Source organism: Heterodontus francisci, chromosome 30 (genome assembly GCF_036365525.1).
Source record: "Heterodontus francisci isolate sHetFra1 chromosome 30, sHetFra1.hap1, whole genome shotgun sequence".
Taxonomy (NCBI): Eukaryota; Metazoa; Chordata; class Chondrichthyes; order Heterodontiformes; family Heterodontidae; genus Heterodontus; species Heterodontus francisci.
In genome coordinates, this window is record NC_090400.1 from 6,247,873 (window position 1) to 6,271,572 (window position 23,700).

The 23,700-nt window shown below is 45.0% G+C and overlaps 1 protein-coding gene across 1 annotated transcript in view; it reads right to left on the reverse strand.

Annotated features, from left to right (window-relative positions):
• Nucleotides 1-23,700, reverse strand: part of LOC137346418 (multidrug and toxin extrusion protein 1-like) — a 78,035-nt gene that overhangs the window by 9,040 nt on the left and 45,295 nt on the right. The window contains exons 11-15 of the mRNA XM_068009871.1: nucleotides 22,678-22,745; nucleotides 19,461-19,569; nucleotides 15,571-15,646; nucleotides 15,394-15,463; nucleotides 11,263-11,395 (exon numbers count right to left, since the gene is read on the reverse strand). Coding sequence (XP_067865972.1) covers nucleotides 11,263-11,395; nucleotides 15,394-15,463; nucleotides 15,571-15,646; nucleotides 19,461-19,569; nucleotides 22,678-22,745 — 456 coding nt within the window. The remainder of the gene's footprint in view (nucleotides 1-11,262; nucleotides 11,396-15,393; nucleotides 15,464-15,570; nucleotides 15,647-19,460; nucleotides 19,570-22,677; nucleotides 22,746-23,700) is intronic.

Genomic DNA, 23,700 nt, shown 5'->3' on the forward strand with positions numbered 1-23,700 from the left:
TAGAAAAATCAGATGGGCAAAGGTAGGAGAGATGAGGAGTTCATAGAATGTATTCCGGATAGTTTCTTAGAACAGCACGTTCTGGAGCCAACCAGAAAGCAGGCTATACTAGACCTGATATTGTGCATCGGGACAGGATTAATTGATGACCTCATAGTGAAGCCTCCCTAGGTAGCAGCAATCATAATATGATTGAACTTTACATCTAGCTTGAGGGAGAGAAGAATGGGTGCAAGACAAGTATTTTAAACATAAATAAGGGCAATTATGAGGGCATGAAAGGTAAGGTAGCTAAAGTGAACTGGCAAATTAGGTTAATGGATAGGTCAAGAGAGATGTAGTGGCAGACATTTAAGAGGATATTTCCGAATACACAGAATAGATTCATTCCACGAGAAAGAAAAAATCCAAGGGGAGGACCCACTATCCGTGCTTAATTTAAAAAGTTAAAGAAAGTATCAAACTTAAAGAAAAAGTATATAATTGCACAAAGATGGGTGGCAGGTCAGACGGTTGGACAGAATATGTCAGGAAACAACCCCCCCCACCCCACAACCTGGCAAGAATGAGGAAAATTAATTTTGCCACATGAACATTTATTTTATAAAGTTGTTGGTGAAGAAAGAACTTGCTTTAAAAAAATTTAAAAATTTGGCTAAACAGAGATATTAGCATATCCACAGAACAAAGGGGCTATTCCCTGCTCCAATTTAATCCACAATGACTTTTGATAACCAAACGTTGAAGGTGGAAAGGCTAGCATTCCAGGTTAACCGCTAAGATGGCCAAATACCCAAACAGATGTGGTCGGACCAGTTTGTTCACATGGCGGGCTGACTGTTGGAGTTTTTTGAAATTGAACTCCCAACAAGGAATTTGAAATCAGAAGGCTGTTTGCTCCTGGACTGAGAACACCTCTCTCCTGTCTGCTCCCATCTCTTTCTCACGGAACTGAAGAACCATTGAAGACACGTAAACTCAAAAGAGAGAAAAGTCTCCTATGTGAACAAGATTTAAGAAGAATACTGGGCCCCAAAAAAAAGTAAGAACTGTCTACAATCAAAGACTCTATGGTGAGTTGGAAACACAGAAACAGTTACAAGAAAGCCGCTTCTGATATTGTCTCAAACCTCTCCATTTATTTTTTATTCTACTCTTTTCTGTCCTTATTTGTATGTGCGTATCATGTATGCATGCTAGCATAGGGCGCGGTATGTATCTGTAGGCGTAAACAGAATAAAAGTTTAAGTTTCAGTTTTAATAAAACTTCACTTTTCTTCTGTAAACCGAAAGAAAACCTGGTGTGCTCATTTCTTTGCCTGATAATTGGAAAGCTGTGAACAAGGATTCACAATGAGGGAGCTCAAAACACAATGTGTTTAAATTAAACCCTGTTACAATGAGACCAGGTGAAGACAGTAAAAGACCCCTAGACACCTTTCTCACCAGGTCATAATAGAAATTTGGGTGCTAGCGTCCAGAATTTTACCCACAGACAAATGAGTAAAATTGGAAGTGGGAAGCCAAATTGTTCCCAATCAAAAAGAGCAAGGTTTTAATACAGGTTCTATTGTGGTTGTGTGTGCTTGAAAACTAACATGTCTAAAACTGAAGCGAGTAGCTCTCCAAGTCAGGGTGAAGTAACTTGGGATATGTTAGAAGCATTGTCTATGGAGGAGTTGAGGAAAATGGCTGAGCAGTGTGGGATCACTGAACGTGGCAAGGCTAGGCAGTCTGAACCAAATTTACAGATGAGACAAAACTGGGTGGGAGGGTGAGTTCTGAGGAGGATGCAGAGAGGCTTCCGGGTGATTTGGACAAGTTAGGCGAGTGGGCAAATGCATGGCAGATGCAGTATAATTTGGATAAATGTGAGGTTATCCACTTTGGTAGCAAAAACAGGAAGGCAGATTATTATCTGAATGGCTATAAACTGAGAGAGGGGAATATGCAGCGAGACCTGGGTGTTCTCATACACCAGTCACTGAAGGTAAGCATGCAGGTGCAACAGGCGGTAAAAGAGGCAAATGGTATGTTGGCCTTCATAGCGAGAGGATTCAAGTACAGGAGCAGGGATGTCTTGCTACAATTATACAGGGCCTTGGTGAGGCCACACCTGGAATATTGTGTGCAGTTTTGGTCTCCTTATCTGAGGAAGGATGTTCTTGCTATAGAGGGAGTGCAGCGAAGGTTTACCAGACTGATTCCTGGGATGGTGGAACTGACGTATGAGGAGAGATTGAGTCGGTTAGGATTATATTCACTGGAGTTCACAAGAGTGAGGGGGGATCTCATAGAAACCTATAAAATTCTCACAGGACTTGACAGGGTAGATGCAGGAAGGATGTTCCTGATGGTGGGGGAGAACCAGGGGTCATAGTCTAAGGATACAGGGAAAACCTTTCAGGACTGAGATGAGGAGAAGTTTCTTCAACCAGACATGTTTTCAAGAAGGAGTTAGATATAGCTCTTGGGTCTACGGGATCAAAGGGTATGGGGCGTAAGTGGGAACAGGTTACTGAGTTGGATGATCAGCCATGATCATAATGAATGGCGGAGCAGACTCGAAGGGCCGAATGGCCTACTCCTGCCCCTATTTTCTATGTTACTATGTTTCTGAGGTTAGTGGCCCACCATTTTTGCCCTGAATCTGAAGAAGTAGAAACAGGGTTAGAAGTAGACTCTGACAGGGTATTGCTAGCAAAGATACAATTGGAACAAAGGAATCTTGAATTATGGGAGAGAAAAAGAGAGAGAGAGGCAGGAGAGGGAGAAAGAGAGAGACTTCCAGAATGAACGGGAAGAAAATGAAAGGCAGGAGAGAGAGAGAGACACAAAGAATATTCCAGGAAGAATGCGAAGAAAGCGAGTTGAAGCTGCTTGAGTTAACTAGGGGGCTACAGAGTAACCATAGTGAAAGCATGACCAATATGGAGGAGCAGAATTCAAGAGTGGGTACAAGATTGCTAAAACTCGCTCAATTAATTCCAAAATTCAATGAGGAAGATGTGGAAGTGTTTTTTGTGTCTTTCAAGAAACTGGCAAGGCAGCGAAAATGGCCAGTTGAGACCTGGCCTCTTTTACTGCAAAGCAACCTAACTGAAAAAGCCCATTAGGTTTATTCCTTGTTGCCAGATGAGAGTTCATCAAATTATGAACTGACCACAAATGCTATCCTTGGGGCATATGAATTAGTACCCGAATCCTACTGCCAAAAATTTAGAACCCTCAAAAAGCAAGCGAATCAAACTTATCTGGAGTTTGAAAGCCAGCAAGCAGCTGGCTTTTGACCAGTGGCTGAGGGCTTTAAAAATACAACTCAGCTATGAGACTCTCAGAGAAGTAATTCTGTTAGAGGAATTTAAAAACTCTCCCATTCTCAATAAAGACCCATGTAGAGGAGCAGCGGGTTCAGGGAGCCCGGCAAGCAGCCGTTCTAGCCGATGAGTTTGCTTTAATTTACAACTCGGTTTCCCAGGGAGAACCTTTCTTAATCACCCCCACAAATACAAAAAGGAGAAAGGAAAGCAGGAGACACAGGGGGCCCTCTTCCAGCCAAAAACAAAGGTGCTTTGAGCAACAGTGAGACCCAGAGACCTGTGTGTTTCCATTGTAATAAAGCAGGGCATTTAAAAGCTAACTGATGGAAACTAAAGAGGAAACCAGTCGGGTTAATCAGGGCACACCCGCTCAGTGACAAGGGCCTGATGCAAAGCACAGCAGAACCATCTATGGCTTTAACTGCAGGAAGAGTGCAACCCAGGAAGCTTGCGAGGGCCAGTGCAGGAAAAGTTAATAGGATTCCTGAAGGCTATCTGGGCTTTGTGTCTGAAGGGAAGTTAACCCCATGCCCCTCGTGTGGGGCAAACAAGCCCATAGTGATTCTCAGGGACACAGGGGCCACTAGATCCCTTTTACTGGGAAAAGATTAGATTAGATTAGAGATACAGCACTGAAACAGGCCCTTCGGCCCACCGAGTCTGTGCCGACCATCAACCACCCATTTTTATACTAATCCTACACTAATCCCATATTCCTACCAAACATCCCCACCTGTCCCTATATTTCCCTACCACCTACCTATACTAGTGACAATTTATAATGGCCAATTTACCTAACAACCTGCAAGTCTTTTGGCTTGTGGGAGGAAACCGGAGCACCCGGAGAAAACCCACGCAGACACAGGGAGAACTTGCAAACTCCCTGTGAAAAGGTCTGACCTTTCCCCTAGAGAGTGCAGTGAACACCAAAATGGTGGTGAATGGTATTGGAGAGCAGTGTATGCTTGTACCTGTACATCACGTGCTCCTGGAGTGTGACCTAGTTTCGGTACCAGTGACCATAGGGATTGTCCCTAGTTTGCCTGTGGATGGGGTTGACCTGCTCCTAGGTAATGATCTGGCGGGGGTGCAGGTGGTAGCCCCCCCAGTAGTGATAGAAAGACTGCAGGAGGTCAGAGAGACAGGGCAGTGGCGGGAGAAGGACCCCTTGCAGTGTCACTGAATGTGTAGTGGATCAGGCCATGACCAAACTCGCTCCCCCAGAGGAGACTGCATTGGCACTGCAGGCAGATGACCATGAGGTCTGCCTGTCCAAGACTTTCTTTGGAAAGATCGGAGGCCCAGGGAATGAATTAATGGATTTTCCCTAGGTGAGGCTCAGTGAGCTGACCCAGTATTGCGAGAGTTAGCTTCGGTTGCCCAGTCTGAAAGTGAAACAGAGGGAGTCCCTGATTAGTACGATTTAAAGAATGAGGTACTGATGAGGAAATGGAGTTCTCCTCACAGACCTAATGGCAAGGAGTGGACAGTAGTTCACCAGTTAGTGGTGCCACAGAGGTACCAGAGAGAAATATTAAGAAGGGCCCATGAGACTACAGAGGCTCTACATGTCGTGATACGAAAGAATAAAGCCCGCATAAGACAGCAGTTTGACTGGCCAAAACTCTACAAAGATGTGGTGGAGTACTGCAGGAGTTGTCACATGTGCCAGGTTGAGGGGAACCCTAACCTACAGTGAAACTTGCACCCCTAAGTCCTGTACCGGTGTTAGGAGGACCCTCCATCCGAGGGATGGTGAATGATAAGGGACCCCTGCCGAGTACAAAAGGGGACAGGCAGGCACATGGCTGGAAATAGTTTCAAAAGAGAAGGGGAAAAAGTGAGCAAGAGGACAGGTTAAAGGAAGTACAGGAAAAATCCTTGATGAAAACCTCGACTGTCCAGTCAACCGACACCGAAAAATGTGCAAAATTAGAGCCCCCCCCCCATCCTCCCATGTAAATGCAGACTCTAGAAGCACCCCACCAGAGTTGCTGACAGCATTTACAGGAACTTACAGAGGCAAAGAGAGACCTCTCGGGGGCACAGAAACAATGGAGGGTGATGCCTCACCTACTCGAAGTGTCACAGGAGGTGCAGTTAAGTCTGCACAAATACCTGCAAGTAGGGATGTCCCAAAGAACAAAAAGGAGAGTAACAAAGACTCCTCTCCCACAGTCAGAGAAAAAGGGAACCACCCATCCCCTGAAATCAAAAGTCTTTGCATGACTCAGAGAGTTCAGTATACACCCGCCCACTACTAACTCTCCTGAGGAAAAAAAGTGTGAAATTAAAACAGCCGTAGCACCCAGAAAAGACCATTTCGAATAGGCTTTAAAATTGGTGAATGAATGGCAATGAATGAGAGAAATGCATGTTTTTTCTTTCTGTATCTTATATTTCTCTCAAACCCTGTAATGAAATAAGCAGTTTTTCTTCAAATCGCATTTCATTCACCTGGATGTGGAGGTGTCAGGCAAGCCCCCCACCTGCCAATGTTCACCACATGAACATTGATTTTAAACAGTTGCTGGCGAAGAAAGAACTTGCTTCAAAAAAAACTATTGGAAACTTTGGCTGGAGAAAGATATTCGCATATCCACAGACAGTACTTCAAAGAATAAAGGGGCTATTCCCTGCTCCAATTTAATCCACAACGGACTTTTGATTACCAGATAATGAAGATGGAAAGGCTAACATACTAGGTTAACTGACATGGTCGGACCCGTTTGGTCACATGGCTGGCTGACTGTTGGAGTTTTTTGAATTTGCATTTCCAACAAAGAATTTGAAATCAGAAGGCTGTTCGCTCCTGGACTGAGAACACCTCTCTCCTGTCTGCTCCCATCTCTTTCTCACAGAACTGAAGAACCATTGAAGACACGTAAACTCAAAGAATGAAAAGTCTACAATGTGAACAAGGTTTAAGAAAAATATTGGGCCCCAACGAAAAGTAAGAGCTCTCTACAGTCAAAGACTCTATGGTGAGCTGGAAACACAGAAATAGTAACAAGAAACCCACTTCTGATATTGCCTCAAACCTCTCCATTTATTTTTTCTTCTGCTCTTTTCTGTCCTTATTTGCATGTGTATCGCGTATGCATGCTAGCATGGGGTGTGGCGTGTATCCGTAGCCGTTAACCGAAATAGAGTTTAAGTTTTAATAAAATTTCACTTTTCTTCTTTAGAGTACGAGAGAAAACTTGCCAGAAAAATAGAAGCAAACAGTAAGAGTTTTTATAGATATTTTTCAAAAAAGAGTGAACAAAGTGAGCGTTTGTCCTATAGAAAGTCAGTCTGGGGAATTAATAAGAGATAATAAAGAGATGGCAGATGAATTGAACAGGTATCTTGCACCGGTCTTCACTATAGAAGAAACAAGTAACATCCCAGAAATAGCTGTAAATCAGGAAATGGAAGGGAGGGAGGAACTCAAGAAAATTACAATCACCAGGGAAGTAGTACTGAGAAAATTGTTGGAGCTGCGGGCTGACAAGTCCCTAGGTCCAGATGGACTTCATCCTAGGATCCGAAAAGAAGTGGCTGGTGAGATAGTTGATGTGTTGGCTTTAATTTTCCAAAATTCCCTAGGTTCACGGAAGGTTCCATTTGGTTGGAAAATAGCAAATGTAATTTGTTTATTAAAAAAGGGAGGGCGACAGAAAGCAGGAAACTACAGGCCAGTTCGCTTAACATCTGTCATAGGGAAAATGTTCGAAACTGTTGTTAAATACGTTATTGCAGGGCATTTAGAAAAATACAAGGTAATCAGGCAGAGTCAACATGGTTTTGTGAAAGGGAAATCATGTTTAACAAATTTATTAGAGTTCTTTGAAGAAGTAACATGTGCTATGGATAAACTGAACCGATGGATGTACTGTACTTAGGTTTCCAGATGGCATTTGATAAGGTGCCACATCAAAGGTTATTGTTGAAAATAAAAGCTCATGGTGTAAGAGGTAACATATTGACATGGATAGAAGATTGGTTAGCTAACAAGAAACAGAGAGTAGGCATAAATGGGTCATTTTCTGGTTGGCAAAGTGTAATGAGTGGTGTGCCACAGGGATCAGTGCTGGGGTCTCAACTATTTACAGTTTATATAAATGACTTGGATGAAGGCACAGACGGCATACTTGCTAAATTTGCTGATGACACAAAGATAGATAGGAAAATAAGTTGTAAAGCAGACATAAGGAGGCTACAAAGGGATTAGGTTAAGTCAGTGGGCAAAGATAGATAGAAAAATAAGTTGTAAAGAGGACATAAGGAGGCTACAAAGGGATAGGTTAAGTCAGTGGGCAAAGATCTGGCAAATGGAGTATAATGTGGGAAGAATAAAAAAGAAGCATATTATTTAAATGGTGAGAGATTGCAGAGCTCTGAGAGACAGAGGGATCTGGGTGTCCTAGTGCAGGAATCGCAAAAGGTTCGTCTGCAGGTTCAGCAAGTAATTAGGAAAGCGAATAGAATGGTATCGTTTATCATGAGGGGAATTGAATACAAAAGTGGGGAGGTTATTCTTCAGTTATACATGGCATTGATGAGACCACATCTGGAAGGATGTCAATGCGTTGGAAGCAGTTCAGAGAAGGTTTACTAGACTAATACCTGGAATGAGTGGGTTGTCTTATGAGGAAAGATTGGACAGGCTCATTGTATCGGCTGGAGTTTAGAAGAGTAAGAGGTGACTTGATTGAAGCACATAAGATCCTGAGGGGTTTTAACAGGGTGGATGTGGAAAGTATGTTTCCCCTTGTTGAAGAATCTAGAACTAGGGGTCATTATTTAAAAAGAAGGGGTCACCCATTTAAGACAGAGATGAGGAGACATTTTTTTCTCTCAGATGATCGTGAGTCTTTAGAATTCTCTTCCTCAAAAGGCAGTGGAAGCAGAGTCCTTGAATATTTTTAAGGCAGAGGTAGATAGATTCTTGACAAGCAAGTGGGTGAAAGGTTATTGGGGGTAGGTGGGAATGTGGAGTCGGGGTTACAATAAGATCAGCCATGATTTTATTGAATGGTGAAGCAGGCTCGAGGGGCTGAGTGGCCTACTCCTGCTCCTAATTCGTATGTTCGTATGTAAGACTGACAAAGAGTGAATGAGAACAGAATGGCAGTTAACAGTAAAGGGAATATAAAAATCTTCTACTGGTTTGGAAATAGTAGTGGGTAGTATGAGGCAGGTTTCGGCCTATGCGGGACAAAGAGGGTGATCTATACTTAGATGCTCAAGGTAAGGCGAGAATACTTAATGAGTACTGCATATCGGTGTTTACTAAGGTAGAGGATGCTGACAAAATATTGATAAAAGCGGAGATGGTAGAAGGAATGGATGGGGTGAAAAATGAGAATCAGGAGATACTGGAAAGTTTGGCAATGCTTAGAATGGCTCAGTCACCTATTCTAGAATTCTTGCATCCAAGGTTGCTAAAGGAAGTGGGTATGGAGATAGTGGAAGGGCTTTCCATAATCTTGCAATCTTCTCTAGATAAGGGGGAGGTGCTAGACGATCGAAGAGAGGCAAATGTGACACCCTTATTCAAGAAAAGGTGTAAGGACAGTACTAGCAACTACAGGCCAGTCAGTTTAACATCAGTGGTGGGTAAGGTATTTATAATCAGGGATAAAATCAACAGGCACTTGGAGAGGTTTCAGTTAATTAAGAAGAGCCAGCACAGATTTGTGAAAGGGAGATCATGCTTGACAAATCTAATTGAATTCTTTGATGAAGTAACAGAGAAGGTTAATGATGGAAATGCAATGATGTTGTGCATTTAGATTTCAAGAAAGGGTTTGACAAAGTACCACCCAAATAGCTAGTTAACATAATTAAGGCTTACGGAATAGCAGGATATCAGCTTTAATAAAAAAAATTGGTTTAAGGACGGAAAACAGATAGTCATCATAAATGGCTGTTTTTCAGACTGGAGGTTGTAGATAGTGGTGTTCCCCAAGGGTCAGTGCTTGGACCACTGCTTTTTTGATATGTATAAATGAATTGGATATTGGAATAGAGAATAAAGTTCTCAAAACTTGCTGATGATGCCAAACTTGGAGGTGTGGCAAACAGTAACAATGAAACAAATCTTCTGCAACGGGACATAGACAGACTAGCAGAATGGGCAGCCAAGTGGCAAATGGAATTTAATACAGCAAAGTGTGAGGTGATGCATTTTGGCAGAAGGGATAGGGAGAGACAAATAGACTGTATGGTACAGTTCTAAAGAGTGTTCAGGGACAGACAGACCAAGGGATTCATGTGCATTGATCTTTGAAGATGGCAGGATATATTGAGAGAGGAATTAGCAAAGCAGATGGGATCTTGGGCTTCATAAGTATTGAGTGTAAAAGAGGGAAAGTTATGCTGAACCTTCATAAAGCTCTGGTTAGGCCTCAGTTCTCTAGTTGTGGCCAGTACTGGTCACCACACTTCAGGGAGGATGTAAATGTCCTTGAGAAGGTGCAGAGGAGATTTACCAGAATGGTTCCAGGGACGAGGAATTTTTGCTGCAAAGTTAGGTTGGAGAAGCTGAGTTGTTTTCTCTGGAGCAAAGAAGATTGAGGGGAGATTTCAAAGAGTTGTACAAGATTATGATAGGTTTAGATAAGGTAGACAAAGAAAAACTGTTCTCATTAGCAGATGGCATAAGGACCAGGGGACACAGATTTAAGGTTTGAGGCAAGAGATGCAGAGGGAATGTGAGGAAGAACGTTTTTTACATAGCGAGTGGTAATGAGGGTGGTGGAAACAGAGACAATCAATGGCCGTGATTTTATATGGGCTATGGGGGTTTCGACCACCGGCAAAAGTGCCAGTGAGAGCTCAACGTCGCCTCCTCTGGAGAAGGCATGCTCTTCCTTGGGATCAAGGACCCCGGTGGCAGAAGTTCCAGCTGCTGAGAGCTGTTGGCCAATCAGAGGCTGGCAGCTGTTTAACTGAGCAGCGTCACTGCAGAGGTGATGGCTGCTGCCGGTATTGGAACTACTGGTAGCCATGGCTGGCCGAGGGACGCAGACCACAGGTAAGTCAGGACGGAAGGGGTTTTGTGGCTTGGGATCATGGGGGAGGGGGGGTTTAGGGGGGTCAGCAGCCAGGGCGGGGTGGGGGGTGGGGGTCGTTCTTGGCCTTCCCCCCTTCACAATGCCAGGTCCCTCATTCAAGAACAAAGTGCCTTTTAACGAGAGCCCCACCCACCCCCGGAGCTAGCAAGCAACCTGCACGGGTTTGCTTGACAGGCTCCCCGTGTGGTGAGAGGCCCACCTGCTGCTGGGATGAGGCCATTCATTGGGCATTAACTGCCCTCTTAAGGGCCTCAATTAGCGGTATGGTGGGAAGGCTGTTCACAAGGCTTCCTACCCCAGACTTAATTTGGGTGGAAGCAGGGAGGTGGCGGGGTCCCCCCACCACCCTGCCACCATCCCGCCCGATTATATGCTCTCCCCGTCTCCAAACCTGACACAGGGGAGAGCATAAAACTCCCCCCAATAATTTCAAAAGGAAATGGGCCCTTCAAGGGAAATAACTTTGCAGGACTACGGAGTAGAGCAGGGGAATGGGATTGACTGGATTGATTGAAATAAAGCCGGAGTAGATTCGATGGCCAAATTGCTTCCTTCTATGCCGTAAATGACTCTATGGAACTAAGACACTATGACTCACCTCCTGCCAATATTCCAGTGACTATGGTTACACATGAAAAATGGCCATGTGAGCAAGGTGCCGGATATAATAGTACAGTGTGAGGACGGAGAGACATTAGCCCCTGAATTCCACAGTGTTGGTTACACTCATGTTGCATCCCAGAGGCAGACCTTTCACCCAACTACACTCTCCAGCACTGATCTCGAAGTGGAACAATATCCTCAGTACTTTAAAGAGAGCGGGTGAAGGGTAACAATTGACGGTAAAGAACAAAAAGAAAAAATATTTAAATTCCTACCAATGACACCAAGTTTTGCATCAAACATCAGTGAGATTCCAATGGGAAGCGCAATTAGACAGAATCCAATGAATTGAATGATAGCTCCCAATTTTTGCTTCCCAATTCCTCTTAACACTCCACCACTTACAGCCTGTAGAACAGATAAACAGAATATATTCGTGATTACATAACATTCTGCTGTAGTTTGTACAGGAATGAAACCAAACCTAATGAATAAAAATGTCCTCAAATCATTCATAACAAATGGTTTACATTTCAAACACAGTCATTGATATTATGTAGCAACAGCCTGACATAGTCAAACTCATGGAATCATACCTTACAGACAACGTCCCAGACATTGCCATCACCATCCCTGGCTATATCCTGTCTCACCGGCAGGACAGACCCAGCAGAGGTGGCGGCACAGTGGTATACAGTCGGGAGGGAGGTGCACTGGGAGTCCTCAACAGCGATTCCGGACCCCATGAAGTCTCATGGCATCAGGTCAAACATGGGCAAGGAAACCTCCTTCTGATTACCACCTACTGTCCTCCCTCAGCTGATGAGTCAGTACTACTCCATGTTGAACTCTACTTGGAGGAAGCACTGAGGGTAGCAAGGGCACAGAATGTACTCTGGGTAGGGGACTTCAATGTCCATCAGCAAGAGTGGCTCGGTAGCACCGCTACTGACCGAGCTGGCCAATTCCTAAAGGACATAGTTGCTAGACTGGGTCCGCAGCAGGTGGTGAGAGAACCAACAAGACAGAAAAACTGACTTGACTTTGTCCTCGCTAATCTGCCTGCCGCAGATGCATCTGTCCATGACAGTATTGGTAGGAGTGACCACTGCACAGTCCTTGTGGGGACAAAGTCCCGCCGTCAAATTGAGGATGCCCTCCATCGTGTTATGTGACACTACCACTGTGCTAAATGGGAAAAATTTCGAACAGATCTAGCAATGCAAAACTGGGCATCCATGAGACGCTGTCAACCATCAGCAGCAGCAGAATCGTACTCAAGTAAAATCTGTCACCTCATGAGCCGGCATATCCCCCACTCTATCATTACCATCCAGCCAGGAGACCAACCCTGGTTCAATGAAGAGTACAGGAGGGCATGCCAGGTGCAGCACCAGGCATACCTCAAAATGAGGTGTCAACCTGGTGAAACTACAACACAGGACTACTTGCATGTCAAACTGTGTAAGCAGCACGCAATAGACAGAGCTAAGCGATCACATAACCAACGGATCAGATCTAAGCTCTGCAGTCCTGCCACATCCAGCCGTGAATGGTGGTGGACAATTAAACAATGAACTGGAGAAGGTGGCTGCACAAATATCCCCATCCTCAATGATGGGGGAGCCCAGCACATCAGTGCGAAAGATAAGGCTGAAGCATTTGCAACAATCTTCAGCCAGAAGTGCCAAGTTGATGATCCAAATCAGCCTCCTCCTGAAGTCCCCAGCATCACAGATGCCAGACTTCAGCCAATTCAATTCCTTCTGCGTGATATCAAGAAATGACTGAATGCACTGGATACTGCAAAGGCTGTGGGCCCTGACAATGTTCCGGCAATAGTGCAGAAGATCTGTGCTCCAGAACTTGCCGCACCCCCAGCCAAGCTGTTCCAGTACATCTACAAAACTGGCATCTACCCTGCAATGTGGAAAATTGCCCAAGTATGTCCTGCACACAAAAAGCAGGACAAGTCCAACCCGGCCAATTACCACCCAATCAGTCTCCTCTCAATCATCAGTAAAGTGATGGACGGTGTCATCAACAGGGCCATCAAGTGTCACTTGCTGAGCAATAATGTGCTCAATGACGCTCAGTTTGAGTTCCACCGGGGCTACTCAGCTCCTGACCTCATTGGTTCAAACATGGACAAAACAGCTGAACTCAAGAGGTGAGGTGAGAGTGACTGCCCTCAACTTCAAGGCAGCCATTTGACCGAGTATGGCATCAAGGAGCCCCAGCAAAACTGAAGTCAATGGGAATCAGGGTGAAAGCTCTCTGCTGGTTGGAGTCATACCAAGCACAAAGAAAGATGGTTGTGATTGTTAGAGGTCTATCATCTCAGCTCTAGCACATCACTGCAGGAATTCCTCAGGGCAGTGTCCTAGTTCCAACCATCTTCAGCTGCTTCATCAATGACCTTCCTTCAATCATAAGGTCAGAAGTGGGGATGTTCGCTGATGATTGCACAATGTTCAGCACCATTCGCGATGACTCAGATACTGAAGCAGTCCGCAGAGACATGCAGCAAGAACTGGACAATATCCAGGCTTGGACTGATAAGTGGCAAGTAACATTCGCACCACACAAGTGCCAGGCAATGACCATCTCCAACAAGAGAGAATCTAATCATCTCCCCTTGACATTCAATAGCATTACCATCGCTGAATCCCCCACTATCAACATCCTAGGGGTTACCATTGAGCATAAACTGAACTGGAATAGCCATATAAATACTGTGGCTACAAGAGCAGGTCAGAGGTTAGGTATCTTGCGGCAAGTAACTCACCTCCTGACTCCGCAAAGCCTGTCCACCAACTACAAGGCACAAGTCAGGAGTGTGATGGAATACTTTCCACTTTCCTGGATGACTGCAGCACCAACAACACTCAAGAAGCTCAACACCGTCCAGGACAAAGCAGCCTGCTTGATTGGCTGCCCTCCACCACCGAAGCACAGTGGCAGCAGGGTGTACCGTCTACAAGATGCACTGCAGGAGCTCACCAACGCTCCTTCGACAGCACCTTGCAAACCTGCGACTTCTAGTAACCAAAAGGACAAGGGCAGCAAATGCATGGGAACACCACCACCTGCAAATTCCCCTCCAAGTCACACACCATCCTGACTTGGAACAATATTGCCATTCTTTCACTGTTGCTGGGTCAAAATCCCGGAACTCCCTTCCTAACAGCACTGTAGGTGTACCTATCTCACATGGACTGCAGCGGTTCTAGAAGGCAGCTCACCACCACTTTCTCAAGGGCCATTAGGGATGGGCAAGAAATGGTGGCCGAGCCAGCGATGCCCACTTCCCATGAATGAATGAATAAAAAAAACTGCTCTCACCACTTTCAGTCAAACTTCAGCTTAATACAAATAAATTTAAATTAAAAGTGCAGTGATCCCAGAACAGAAACACTTCAAACCATTCAGAGATAGCAGGCATTGGGGATGAATTCCCTTTTGCTTCTCCCCTTTCAGCTTCAGTGGTAGTTCAGGCGGAGACTCCTTTTATGGAGGTAATTACTGTGTGGACGATCCCACATAAACCACATTTAGACGTCTTTCACTATCAACACTGTCGACATCATTTTGAATTACTTCACTCCTCCTGATATTAAGAAGCAGCTGACTGCAATGGATACAGTAAAGACAAGTGGGCTCAGATAGTCCTGAAGGCCTGTGTACCACAACGAGCTGCTGTCATACCCAGTTGTTTCAGTACAGCTATGAGACTGGCACAGACCAGTTGGGCTGAATATCCTATTTCTCTGCTGTAAAATTCTCTGGAAGATTGGATTGCATCGGTAACTGAGTAGGAAATGCAGTATAACACTATGAAGTGTGACATGCAGAATCTAACAGCAATGTGCTTTGGGATTATTGTAGAATATTGGTTATGTTACTGGATCAGTAATTCTGACACCTGCACTAATGATCTTAGCATCATGAGTTCAAATCTCTACCATGGCAGCTGGGGAGGTTGAAGTCAATTCATTGAATAAAAATCAGGAATAAAAAGCTAGCGTCAGTAATGGTGACTGTGGAATGACCAGATTGGCAAAGGAACCCATCTGGTTCATTGACATCCTTCGGGGGAGGAAATCTGCCGTCCTTACCAAGTCAAGCCTATATGTGACTTGAGACCCACAGCAATGTGGTTGTCTCTTCACTGCCTCTGAGATGGCCCAGCAAGTCACTCAGTTGTTCTCAAGGGTAATTGGGGATGGACAACAAAAGTTGGTCATGGCAGCAATGCCCACGCCCCATGACCTAATTAAAAAAGTTAAAACTACACTGATATAATACAATAAATTTAAAATAAAGGAGTTAACAATTAAAAGTAACAAACAAAAGAAATGTCACATGATAACCTGTACAAAAATCACAGATACTGAAATACTCACAGCCATGGAAGTAACCCAATGAAGAGCAGCACAGAGTGGAATTACTTCTGCAACTAAATGAACAATTTCTCTGGAAAATGAGAAGAGGAATATCAGAGAGCTTTCAGCTGACTCTGAATCCATTTTGAAAATGCATGTTGATGAGTTTTTATACTTGTAGAATTTGTTTTTACTAACTTGTCATTGGTGAATATATAGCCCACCACATCCTTTATCGCTCCAATTATCACTGCATTAACTAAGGTAATGCACCCTGTGAAAATAAAAGTAAAATATGAAGAATTCTCATCAAATAATCTATTTGAAGATCTAGATAAACTTTTTATAGACATTGCAGTTCACTGTTTATTTTTTCCCTCCCTTTTTCCAACACATGAACCCCCTCCTCCCCTTGTTCTGTTTGACTGGGTGTCGACTCCTTGTCTGGGAGTTTGATGGAACCTCTTCCCCCTCCTGTAACTTGCTCCAGGGACCTTCTTCCTGTATAAGCCTAGACAGTGAATGTGAATCTATTGACTGCGGTGTCATCACCATTGGACCTGATCCTGTCCTCACCCATTGTCCAGACCCACACACTGAATAATGAACAGGAGCTGAAACCAGGGCTGATTTTCCCCTCCCTAATCCAGAATGTTGAGACCAATTGTACACATCTCGCTGGAACCCAACTGAGATTAGTTAACTCAGCACAGATCAGGAATCAAACATGGCATCTTCCTAAAGATAAAATAAAAACAGAAAAGGATGGAAATATTCAGTTTGGATTAGTACAGCTCCAACACTCAAGAAGCCCAACACCATTCAGGACAGAGCAGCCTGCTTGATCGGCACCCCATTCACCACCTCAAACATCGACTTCTTCCACCACCGATGCACAGTGGCTGCAGTGTGTACCACCAACAAGATGCACTGCGGCAACTCACCAAGTCTCCTTCGGCAACACCTTCCAAACCCACAACTTCTACCAGCTGGAAGAACAAGGGTAGCAGGCGCCTGGGAACACCACCACCTGCAAGTTCCCCTTCAAGTCACACACCGTCCTGACTTGGAAATATATCACTGCTCCTTCACTGTCACTGGGACAGAATCCTGGGACTCTGAATAAAAGGGACCGCCAGCAGTTGGATTGTTGAATCTGCAGCGACAACAGAAATGGAGAGGAGACCTGGGAAGGCTGCTCCCTGGGTCTCACTCTTACCTGGAGGTCCTGCTGTGGGATTTGAGGGGCTGCAGTGAAGTGAACTCACTCAAGGACAGGAGGAAGACGACACCCTCTCCAACCAAGCAGGTGTGGATGGAAGTGGCTGAGGAAGTCAGCAGCAGGAGTGTGGACAGTGTGCCAAGAGGATCCAGTACCTCAGGAGGGCAGGAAAGGTGGGTGGTAAAACACTCTCAGGTGCCCAGCCCCACACTCTGACTTGCCCAGTGTTCTCCTGCACAGCACTCCTCAGGACAACACACCTTGCAGCTCCACTCATTCTTCTCCCTGCAGGCACCTCACATCCCCATCCAAACAGCCAACACTCACACTCACCCTCAGCCTATTGTGCTTCCACACCCATGCCTCACTCACAGTCCTCAAATGTTGTCCTTCCCTCCTCTCCGCCCAAGCCATTACCACCACTCACATCTCTCTGCTTTCTTTCCTTGCAGGAAAAGAGAGCACACAACTTGGCGAGAGGCAGAGGCTGGGGGTTGGACAGGTAGGTGTGGCCCTCCAGTCACAGACACCTCGTCAACCACTAGAAATGTGTACCCACCTGCTCCATTGGGACGGAGATCTTGTTCCAGGAGGCTGCAGATTTCAGCAGTGATCTGCCATGAGAACCTGAGCCTCCTGAGGCACTGGTGCTCAGACATGTCGAGAGAGCTGATCCTCTGCCTGTAGACTCTGTGTTGGGAGTCTTGCCTCCTCCCAGCTGATCTCGCTGTCCATCCCCTCTACTGAGTGGAGGGGCATGTGGTTGAGGAGAAGGCTGCTGGTGCTACTGCTGGTGATGCTCCTGCTGCTGCTGGAGCCGTGGGCCATGGAGTGGCTTCTGCTCTTGACCCTCAGAAGAGGTGGAAGGTGGAGCTGCATAAGCTGCTCCCATGCCATGGTGAAGACTGGCAGCAGAGAAGTGCAGCTGAAGATTAGTGAAGTGCTGAACAGGTGAAGCATCTTCAAAGCAGTTGCCATCACCTGTCAAACAGTGAAAGCACTCTCTGAGAGAAGAAGTGCTTTGAACAGCAGACTCTCAATGGCCATGGCTGGAGCTCTTCAGTGTAACTGATCATCGTCTTTGCAGCCTGTCAGTTTTGGTGAAGGAGATATTCCCGCTGTGCACTCACCTCGGTGACCCTGGTGAGTTGCTGACACAGTGTGGAAGACATGTGCTGTTGGCAAAGAAGCAATTCATATATAAAAAGGCTCTTAATTGCCATTTTAATCACCTTCTGCCAGAGCCACGGGGTGTCCACACAGGACTCAGAACATATCCCTGAGAATGTCGGAAGAGGTGGGATGATATCGGGATTGCAATCCTACATCAGTTTCTGGGGCATTCCCACTCTGCATGCTCCGGAACCCGCTTCCACCAAGCTGGGAAAGTTCTCCGCAATGTTTTTGTTCATTGACCTTACATCAGAACTGGCAAAAACTCGAGATGGAACAGGTTTTAAAGCAAGGACAGAGGCAGGGAAAGAGAGGCGGGGGAGGAAAGAAGAGAAAGGAAGGTCTATGAAGGGCTGGAAGACAGGAGTGATTAAATGACAAAAGAGATAACAGTGCAAGGGAAAAGGGGTCATTTTAGGACAGTAAAGAGACAAAAGAATGGTCTCAAGGAGCTGTAAATGGCAACAGCAGCAATATTACCAGAATATTATCTGAAAAAGTGGGCGCAGTAGTTATGATTGGAATTGTTGAACTCAGTGTTGAGTTAGGAAGGCTGTAAAATGCGTAATGGAAAGATGAGGTATTGTTTCTTGAGCTTATGTTTAGCTTCATAAAGGTGTCTGATGCTCAAAGGGATTTCCTAATTAATGTACAGGACACAGCTCGATGTATATTGACAATTCTGACATGAGGAAGCAGGATTTACACAGTTATCCAGCATTAACAATAATTGCCTTCAGCTTCCCTGGTAAAGGCAATGAGTTTGTGTGTTGGACACTTGGGGAATGGCCCAGCTTTAATCCCCAATCTGTTCTGAATTAGCTGAGCTGAGCAGGGTGGAGGGGGTAGATGGTATTGATAGGAATGGTGGTAAAAGTTATACATTGGCCTCAGTCCCCCTGGTTTAGGGAGGTGGAAAATCACCTTTTCTTTTGTCTCCTGATTTCGATACAGTTTTGATCCAGATATCTTTGGCTGCTTCATCAATAACCTTCCCTCTCTCACAAGGTCGGAAGGGGAACTGTTTTCTGATGAATTTTGCAGTACACAACTCCATTTATAACTCCTCCAATAATGAAACAGCCAACAGAAGGATCTGGATAACACCCAGGCTTGAACTGATAAATGACAGGTCACATTTGCACCATCTAAGTACAGGTTAATTACCAACTCAAACAAGAGAAAGCCCAGCCATCTCTGCTTAAACTTCAACTACACCCCCATTGCTGAGCGTCCCATCACCAACCTCCTGGGGGTCAGGGGGTCACCATTGCCCAGAAACGTAACCAGATCAGCCATACTGACACCTTGACTCCAATAGCGAAGCACAGACTGAGAGATCTGGTCACTCAAAGCCTCTTTCCCATCTGAAAGGCTCGAATTGGGGGTGTGATGGAAGACTCACCATTTACCTGGGACAGCCAGAGCAACACTGAACACTACTCAGTGCTTGATTGGTTCCCCTGTCACTGGACCCAATCTCCAACCCCTTCATCCTGGCACATTCTGACAATATCTATTTCTTCGACAGCACCTTCCAAACCCACAACCTCTCCTGCCAAGAACAACAAGGACAGCAGGTGCATGGGAACATCACCACTTGCAAGTTCCTTCCAGGTCACACACCATTCGGACTTGGATATCACTTGAATAAATAGAATTTTAGTCAATGAGTTTAAACTATTGGACTCACCAATGCAGCACAAAGCAACTTTGACAGAGTTTACAGCCTGCTCTGGATTTCTGGCACCCAGCGCATTACCCACATGAACAGTTACAGCCAGACTGTATCCTAAAGCAATCTGCAGGAGAAAGAACATAAACAGTTACTTGTACATTATTCTCTCTCTATCCCCCATTCAATTAGTTGCTGAAAGTAACTGCTCCATCAATGAATCTGTGGGTGGATGTAACAAGCAATTAGTAAGTTAAATGGCATGTTGTCCAGCACCATTCGTGATGACTGAAGCAGTCCGTGTAGAAATGCAGCAAGACCTGGACAATATTCAGGCTTGGGCTGATAGGGGGCAAGAAACATTTGCGTCACACAAATGCCAGGCAATGAACATCTCCAACAAGAGAGAATCTAATCATCTCCCTTGACTTTCAATGGCATAACCATCACTGAATCCCCCACTATCAACATCCCGGGGAGACCATTGAGCAGAAACTGAACTGGAGTAGCCAAAGAAATACTGTGGCTACAAGAGCAAGTCAAAGGTGAGGAATCCTGCAGCAAGTAACTCACCTCCTGACTCCCCAAAGCTTGTCCACCATCTGCAAGGCACTAATCAGAAGTGTGATGGAATACTCTCCACTTGCCTGGATGGGTGCAGCTCCAACAACACTCATGAAGCTCGACACCATCCAGGACAAAGCAGCCTGCTCAATTTGCACCCCATCCACAAACATTCATTCCCTCCACCACCGATGAACAGTTGCAGCAGTGTGTGTCATCAATAAGATGCACTGCAGCAACACACCAAGGCTCCGAAGACAGCACCTTCCAAACCCGCAACCTCTACCACTTAGAAAGACAAGGGCAGCAGATGCATGGGAACACTACCACCCACAAGTTCCCCTCCAAACCACACACCATCCTGACTTGGTACGATATCGCCGTTCCTTCTCTGTTGCTGGGTCAGATCCTGGAAATCCCTTCCCAACAGCACTGTGGGTGTACCTACCCCACATGGACTGCAGCAGTTGAAGAAGGCAGTTCCCCACCTTCTCAAGAGCAATTAGGGATGGACAATAAATGCTGGCCAAGCCGGCGATGCCCACATCCCAGGAATGAATAAAAAAAATTGTTGGCCTTTATTGCAAGGGGGTTGTGTAGTATAGAGGTCTGAAAGGGTTAATGTTTGAAAGAGTGATCGTAAGTCCTCCCAGTGTAGTGATGATGTAATAGTCACATGGGTATTAGGCTCGGAAGCTGCTAGAAACATCATGAGAGGTGTTAGCTGGGCATGCTTAATGACAGTGTAAATAGTTATACATATAAATAAACAAGTTACTATTTAGCCATACAAAGACTCTGAGACATCTATAAACAACACTCGAACTACGCTCGCAATAATATACAACAGGTTGGAATATAAGAATAAGGCAGTCTTGCTGCAATTACACAGGGCTTTGATGGGACCACATCACAAGTATCATGGAGGGTTTTTGTCTCTATCTGAGGAAAGGTATAGTTTCTTTGGAAGTAGTGCAACAAGTGTTCACTGGATTGATTCCTGGAATGAGACAGTTGTCCTATGAAGAGAGATTGAGTGGAGTGGGCCTATACTGTCTGGAGTTTAGAAGAATGAGAGGTAATCTGACTGTAATCTTTATGATTCTGAGGGGGGTTGACAGAGTATATGCTGAGTGGCTGTTTCCATGGGCTGGAGAGTCGAGATCTAGGGAACTAAGTCTCACCAAATGATAATAGGTCAATCATTTAAGACTGAGATGAGGAGGAATTTCTTCACTCACAGGGTTACGAATCTTTGGAATTGTCTACCCCAAAGGGCTGTAGATGCTCATTTGGTGAGTATATTCCAGATTGAGATAGATAGACTTTTGGTCTATGGGGGAATCAAGGGATATGGAGTTCAGTTGGGAAAGTGGAATTCAGGTCCAAGATCAGCCATGGCCTTATTGAATGGTGGAACAGACTCCAGAGACTATATGGCCGACTCCTGCTCCTGTTCCTTATTGTCCTTATGTCATAGCAACAAACAACAGCTTGAAAAAATGGAGCCTCCATCAGGGAACAGGAAAGGTTGAAGGAGAATCTGATCAAGGATTCCAAAAATACAAAAGGTTTTGAGAAGTTAAATGGTGAAAATTGCTTTCACTCAGTAACAAGGAGGCATGGCTCAGAATTATCATTAGAAAAACAAAGGGGAGGAGTAACACGAAATGTGTACACAGAGAGAGAGTTATTAGAACATGGCATACTATAGCACAAGGAGCTACTGAGGCAGAGACCATAACATCACTGAGAAGGGAATTAGGTAAATATTTGAAAAGGAAGAATAAAAAATAATGTGATTAAAGGACAGGAAATGGGATGTAGATGCTTTGGAGAGGGTGCAGAGGAGGTTCACCAGGATGTTGCCTGGTATGGCGGGCGCTAGCTATGAAGAGAGGTTGAGCAGATTACGATTATTTTCATTTGAAAGACGGAGGTTGAGGGGGGACCTGATTGAGATGTACAAAATCATGAGAGGTATAGACAGGGTGGATAGCAAGAAGCTTTTTCCCAGAGTGGGGGATTCAATTACTAGGGGTCACGAGTTCAAAGTGAGAGGGAAAAAGTTTAGGGGTGATATGCGTGGAAAGTTCTTTACGCAGAGGGTGGTGGGTGCCTGGAACGCGTTGCCAGAGGAGGTGGTAGACGCGGGCACGATAGCGTCTCTTAAGATGTATCTAGACAGATACATGAATGGGCAGGAAGCAAAGAGATACAGACCCTTAGAAAATAGGCGACATGTTTAGATAGAGGATCTGGATCGGCGCAGGCTTGGAGGGCCGAAGGGCCTGTTCCTGTGCTGTAATTTTCTTTGTTCTTTGTTCTTGGGATTATAGTTGAAGAGCTAGCACCATTGCAGGCAAAACTGGGCTGAATGGCCTCATTCATAACTTTAATTTTTGTGACTCTCTGAGTGGCTGGTTAGCAATTTTACAAATGTACTTGTACTGTTGTTGAAGATGCATTGTGTTTCTCTCTTCAGTTGAGTCAAGGTTGAGTTCTACTGGTCCTGGTTACAGAGAGTGGAATAGTCCCATATTGCAAATGTCGTAAAAAGAGAAGATGGTTTAACCTTCATTTAATGCATTCTCCAAGCAGTAAGAAGGATTTTGTTTCCCTGTTGTGTTGAACATACATTATGCCTGTAAGTACAGAATCTTCAACTTACGGTGTGCACTGCGCTCATAACCTGAAAGATAATGGTCTGGGCTCCAAGTTGAACTCCATTAATTAACCCTGTGAACAGGAAGAGAACAAAGAGTAAGTTAAACTTTATTCAAGTAAACCAATATTAGGTGAGATAAATAAATGATGTAATAATAGCCTTTCAACAGAACGGAAACAAATCTCTTGTGCTTCTATTTTGGGGGTAGGGAGTCAGTGCCCCTTCTAATTACCCTGCCCTCATCTTCCTCCCTCCCTGGGAGCTCCATCAGAGAGGGTGGGGGGTGGTGGAGCGGGGGGGTGGGGGGTGACAGGATTCCAGGATTCTGCCGATGCTGCTCAGAAGCCGCTGCCAGGATGTAATAAGAATGATCTGATAATGGCTTCCCCTCTGATTGTCTCCTCCTCTGAAGAGCAGTGCCTGGCCTTCAAGTTGCTACTCCCCATGACAGCCCATGTGAGATCAGTAACTCAGCAGAGTACTGAATTGACCCTCAATCTCTGGTGCCATGTGCTAAAACATTCATTTATTTAAGATTTGTTTGATTTAATATGATAAGCACAGTCTGTACAGAGCAGTAATATGTTGAGGAATTGAGACAATGTAGAATTATAGAATCTTCCAGCACAGAAGGAGACCATTCAGTCTGTTGTGCCTGTGCTGGCCATTTGAAAGAGCTGTCCAATTTAATCCCATCATAAACTGCAAGAGTGAAATGGATACAAGACAACGATGTCACCTTCGAAATAATACAATTAATATTCACACTGATAGACCAATGCCAATATAGACAGGATACTCTCCTGAATTACCTGTAAAAGAAAAACTTGGATTGTTTTCACTGGAACGACGGAGGTGGAGGGGCGACCTGATAGAGGTTGGAAGAGTCAGTTACTAGGGGACATAGGTTTAAGGTGCGAGGGGCAAAGTTTCGAGGGGATGTGCGAGGCAAGTTCTTTACACAGAGGGTGGTGAGTGCCTGGAACTTGCTGCCGGGGGAGGTGGTGGAAGCAGGTTCGTTAGCGA